Raw genomic sequence first — 6231 nt, 5'->3', positions numbered from 1 at the left:
TCTTAATATTCATAATAATCAAAATTGATAATATGCCAAAATTATAGTATTTCTTTAAGAAAGCTATTATGAAGGTATTATATCAGGCCTATTCATTTATGACACTTATACTTAATGAACTGAAATTGAAGAAATCTAAACAAACACATTCAATTCATAGTCATAATCATTTTTTAATACTTTAAAACAGACAATTCTAATTATGGTTTCCCCATGTCTTATGGAACATGTCATATGGAAATTTAAGAACATAAAACTTAGCATATTAGATTAGATACCTGAGACTGGCCATCTAGAATAATTTGTATATACTTGCATACATATCTAATTTTCTCTTGTATAAGAATAAGTTACTGGAGGACAAGGACTATGTTTTATTGTAGTTCTATAACCCATAAAGCATCCTACCTGTGGAAGCCTCTCAAAAACAGATGATGGATGAAAAATAACCTGTTTTTTACAGAGACATGAATGGTTGTTTTATAGTAAGGGATATTTACTCTTGTAACATGATCTTAAGGTAAGTAGATATGCCATAAAAATACCTAGCTTTCTAGGCATTTATGATTCTGTCAGTGATAAATGTAATGTTCCTAAAACTTGTTTAATCTGCTTTTGCTTTTAAACTATGCCAGCTTTTAGAGGAAAGATGCTTTCCAAAATCTGAGTGCTCCTAAAATCCAAAATCTAGTCTCCTTCAAAATTTGGGCCTATAAAAGATACTCCAGTTGGTTTACTACTTAAAATTACATTGAAATTTTATTTTCTAATATTGGGCACCAATTAGGAAAAGGAATAAAGACAATACCTCAGTAATCGAACATTATTAGAAATAAAGAATTTATCATAAGCATACTTTCCAAGTAATTTAAGTTTACTAGTTTAAACACCACAACTGTTTATTTTAACCACTTTGATGTACATTCTTCTCAATTAAAAAAAAAGATATGCTTTACTGACTTAAGAGAGAATACTAAATATTTAACCTTTTATGGTTCACATTAGATCATCATTATGAATAGCAAATATTTCATACTATAATATATTGATGTCCCCAAGGGCTTCTAAAACTTATAAAACTGTTCATATTCATTGTAGCCTTTAAAAGATCCCATGTTCCAATAATTTTCCAGTATATGCAGTTATTTTTGATAAGTTTTCCACATTTTCCCTATCATTTCTTGCTGGGACCAATAGACCCTCAAATACATTCTCTCCCCACCCTCCTCATTTTGCTGCTTTTAATCTCCTATGGAAACAGAAACCAGATAAAACAACTTGTCAGAATTATGTCCAAGAAGAAAGCAAGCAGTTTCTCAGTCCAGATCAAACGATCCTGCCAATGAGTAAAACATGGGAGCTTTCTAAGTAGGGGGATGTCACACAATTTGAAGAAGGATTTTTCCACAACTGTTTCAGCTTATTTCCTGGTTCTTGCCTATTGTCCAGGTATGAGTTGCAAAATTAGTGACCTTTTAATAAGAGAAGTATTATAATAATTGTTTTTCAAAGTTTTCTCTTTTAAATTTCATATAATTTTATAAATATATGTGACATATTTACCTAGCTGTAAAGTCAAGACCTCCTTCAATATTTCTTAGTGATTTTGTTAATTAAGGTTAAAGTTAAACATATTTTGGCCTCTGCATAACTAAAAGAAAAGGGATATTTTAGTATATGTGCTGCCAAAGGAAGCACAACTTAGTGCTGGAAGTCCTAGCCAGAGCAATCAGACAAAAGAAGGAAATCGAGGGCATCCAAATGGTGGCAAAAGAGGTCAAACTATCGCTCTTTGCTGACAATACGATCTTATATCTAGAAAACCCCAAAGATTCTGCCATGAGACTACTGGAATTGATAAACAAATTCAGCAGTCTCAGGTTACAAAATCAATGTACAGAAATCAGTAGCATTCCTATATGCCAATAATAGTCAAACTGAGAACCAAATCAAAGACTCAATACCCTTCACAACAGCAACAAAGAAAATAAAATATCTAGGAATATATTTAACTAAGGAGGTGAAAGAACTCTAAAGGGAGAACTATGAAACACTGAGGAAGGAAATAGCAGAGGACGTAAACAGGTGGAAAACCATAGCATGCTCATGGTCAGCAGAATCAACATTGTTAAAACGTCTATACTACACAAAGTGATCGACAGATTCAGTGCAATCCCTATTAAAATACCAACATCATTTTTCACAGATCTAGAAAAATAATTCTACGCTTTGTGTGGAACAAGAGAAGGCCCCATATAGCAAAAGCAATCTTAAGTGAAAAGAACAAATTGGGAGGCATCAATATACCAGACTTCAAGTTATACTACAAGGCTATAGTAACTAAAACAGCATGGTACTGGCACAAGAACAGAGACATAGACCAATGGAGCAGAACTGAGAACCCACATATAAAACCATCCTTATATAGCCATCTAATCTTTGACAAAGCAGACAAAAACATACATTGGGGAAAAGAATCCTTATTCAATAAATGGTGCTGGGAAAATCGGATAGCCACATGTAGACGACTGAAACAGGATCCACATCTCTCACCTCTGACAAAAATCATCTCACGGTGGATAAGACTTAAACCTAAGGGATGAAACTAAGAATTCTAGAAGAAAATGTTGGAAAAACTCTAATAGACATTGGCTTAGGATAAGAACTTATGAAGAAGACCACAAAGGCAATCACAGCAACAACAAAAATAAATAAATGGTACCTGATCAAATTAAAAAGCTTCTGCACAGCCAAGGAAAGTATCACAAGAGCAAACGGACAATCTACAGAATGGGAGAAAATATTTGCATGCTATGCATCCGATAAAGGGCTGATAACTAGAATCTATATAGGACTCAGGAAAATCAGCAAGAAAAAATCAAACAACCACATTAAAAAGTGGGCAAAGGACATGAACAGAAACTTTTCAAAAAAAGACAGACTAATGGCTAACAAACATATGAAAAAATGCTCAGCATCTCTAATCATCAGGGAAATGCAAATCAAAACCACAATGAGATATCACTTAACTGTAGTGAGAATGGCTTTTATCAAAACGTCCCAAAACAACAAATGTTCACATGGATACAGAGAGACAGGAACATTCATACATGCTGGTGGGACTGCAAACTAGTATGACCTCTGTGGAAAGTCATATGGAGATACCTCAAAGAGCTACAAGTAGAACTATCATTTGATCCAGCAATTGCACTACTGGGCATTTACCCAAGAAAAAAAAGACATTCTATAAAAAAGATCTCTGCGCTAGAATGTTTACAGCAGCACAATTCACAATTGCAAAGATGTGGAAACAACCCAAGTGCCCATCAATACATGAGAGCATTAATAAAACGTGGCATATGTATACCATGGAGTTCTACTCAGCCACAGAAAACAATGGTGATCTGGCACCTCTTGTATTATCCTGGATAGAGCTGGACCCATTCAACTAAGTGAAGTAACACAAGAACGGAAAAACAAGCACCACATGTACTCACCATCAAATTGGTATTAAGTGATCAACACTTATGTGCACATATAGTAGTAACATTCGTTGGGTGTCGGGCAGGCGGGAGGGGGCTGGAGGGGCCGGGTATATTCACACCTAATGGGTGTGGTATGCACCATCTGGGAGATGGACACACTTGAATTTCTGACTCAGATGGGGCAAAGGAAATATATGTAACCTAAACATTTGTACCCCCATAATATGCTGAGATAAAAAAAAAAAGAAAGAAACTGGATATTAACATATATATGTGTCACTATATATTAACTTGAGTATTTTTAATTTGATCCTATTTAAAACATTAAATCCTATAGAATACTACAAATTATCTTATACCCAGAAAACAAGTTTTATAATGAAAATCGTAAATATGAACATAAGGAAGCACATTAACTCTTGCTGGATACTAGTATACCAGTTAATTATTTGTTTGTTTAGAGTAACCAGAGCAATAAGGAAAACTAGAAGATTTATACTGAGCACATACCTCAAAACTGACAGGCATATTTCGCTTCAGAGCAATTTCAAACACTAAGCTGATCTCAGATTTATTCGCATCTTTGTCATCATCCATTTCTTTTCCTGATTCACCATTCTAAATTACAAAAAAAAGGATAATATTGAATCTGAATTCTGACTTTAAAACAAACTTTACATATATGCTACAGTCAAGAGAGCCTATCTAAAATACAATGAAAAACAACAAACTGTAGACTGTATCTAGTGGATTCCCATGTAATCACAGTAGTCAGGGGCTTTGTTGCAGGCTATTGTTACTTGGTTTTTAGATTTTACCTTAAGTAAAATTATTTAATGCAGAGTTTGGAAATATTTTACTCGACTATACACTAATTTGAATTGATCTTATATCCCCAGACCTAGTACTCTTTATTTTAGAGATCTCTACTCTCCCTAGACCCACCACTCCACAATTCCCCCACTGATGTTCTAACATGATCTATGAAGAGTAAGTTACATAAAGAGTACAGGATGCTGGCACTCTAAGTCTGGTATTGGCACCAATTCACTTATTTAACACATAGTCCTGAAGGGCCTCATATATGCTGAACATAGTGCAACTATTAGAGATAAAGAGAAGTATTCCTGCTGTCAAAAAGCTTATGATCTAGTTGGAAAACAGATAAATAGGTAAGAGTTATAATGAAAGACTATAAGCAGAAAAATACCTAAGGCTGCCATTAAGATAAATCTCAAAGGAGGAAGAACAAGAGATTTGGGAAAAGGAGAATTGTAGAGGTTGAACTATAGGGCTGGAAATAACTAAGTGGAAAAGTGCAATAAGACAGCAACTATACTATAGGTAGGACATGCCTGAGCTAAAGATACTATTTTGAAGCCAATGGAGACAGCAGCTAAAGCCATGAAAATGAGTGAGATTACTCAAGAATAACCTCAATATTTTCATTTGTAAAAAATAAAGTAGGACTGAAAAATCCATAAAAATCTCCTCTACTTTAAATTACTTGATTATAGATTAACATAATGTAATCTATGCTCAATAAACCTATCATTTTATTGCTTCTTTATCTTGATGAGACTATGAGCTTCTTTAGCATTAGCTGCAATAGCTAAAGCAATAGCATTAACTGCAAGGCAAATGAATATTATTTCTCATCCTTGTACATATCCCAAAATCCTCAGTTGCCTGGGGAATGAACTTGAGAGGTGAACTAAAGTTCTGAAAGGTAAGGTCATCTTGGCAGGAACACATGAGTCTAGTATAGTAGACAGGTAGTCTGACAAGCAAATCTTAGCAGATTGCCACTCTAGTATTTTACTCTATCAGATTATTTCTTTTATTTATAAAATGCATTTATTTGTCTTCACAATAATCTCACAGGGAAAGTAAATACAGCAATACCACACCTGATGTGATTTTTCTGGAATAGGTTCATTCTGCAGTGCTTGAAGGGCTTTCATTGCAGCATTGTGTCTAGCAGCTTGTCGAGTCTTTCCTTCCCCAAAAAATTCATTATTTCCTACAGTTAGCTGAACGTAAAAGATCTTAGGCATTGGGCAATGATACCTAAAATAAGAAAGTAAAAACATTAATGGTAGTTCAATAAAATCACTCTACAATCATTAGTAAGATTTCTTTTGTTTAAAATGATACCAACTATATAATGTACTATATCCTCTCACTAATCCCAATAAAATTTTAACCTCATGAATATACTTATAAAAGATAAAATGTGAGTCAATATATCTATAGTTAATAGTATATACTGATCTCCATTAAAAGCACATATAGAATGCAACATTAAACATAAACACTGAACAGTAAAAATGGGGAAGCTACTACAGAGGTAAGAGACAGGCAAGCATTTAGGAGACAATGTGCATATTACTGTGCTTCTAGCAGAAGATAATTATGATTAGAAGTATGGGGACAGAGAGATAGACTTAGTATAATGCAAAGTAATGAGGAGATCAGATTCAACACAAGAAAGAATAAAGAGTTTAAGCCAATTCTTAAGCAGGAAGTATCATATTAAAATGTATTTTAAGGTGAAGAATTTTAACAGGTTTGTCTTTAATGAGACTGAGGTAATAAGGCATGACTAGAAAGCTTTAATAATGAAGATATGAGACAGGAACACTTTGACACTGCTGGTGGGACTGCAAATTAGTGCAACCTCTGTGGAAAAGAATTTGAAGATACCTCAGAGAGCTAAAAATAGAAATACCATTCGATCCAGCAA

General features: G+C 34.0%; 1 protein-coding gene across 1 annotated transcript in view; it reads right to left on the bottom strand.

The window, feature by feature from the left end:
• STAU2 (staufen double-stranded RNA binding protein 2) overlaps nt 1-6231 on the bottom strand; it is a 334306-nt gene that overhangs the window by 198470 nt on the left and 129605 nt on the right. The window contains exons 5-6 of the mRNA XM_012663103.1: nt 5396-5555; nt 3996-4103 (exon numbers count right to left, since the gene is read on the bottom strand). Coding sequence (XP_012518557.1) covers nt 3996-4103; nt 5396-5555 — 268 coding nt within the window. The remainder of the gene's footprint in view (nt 1-3995; nt 4104-5395; nt 5556-6231) is intronic.

Source organism: Propithecus coquereli, unplaced genomic scaffold (genome assembly GCF_000956105.1).
Source record: "Propithecus coquereli isolate 6110/MARCELLA unplaced genomic scaffold, Pcoq_1.0 Scaffold8, whole genome shotgun sequence".
Lineage (NCBI taxonomy): Eukaryota > Metazoa > Chordata > Mammalia > Primates > Indriidae > Propithecus > Propithecus coquereli.
The sequence above is the reverse complement of the archived record's forward strand: the minus strand, read 5'-3'. Positions and strand labels throughout refer to the sequence as shown.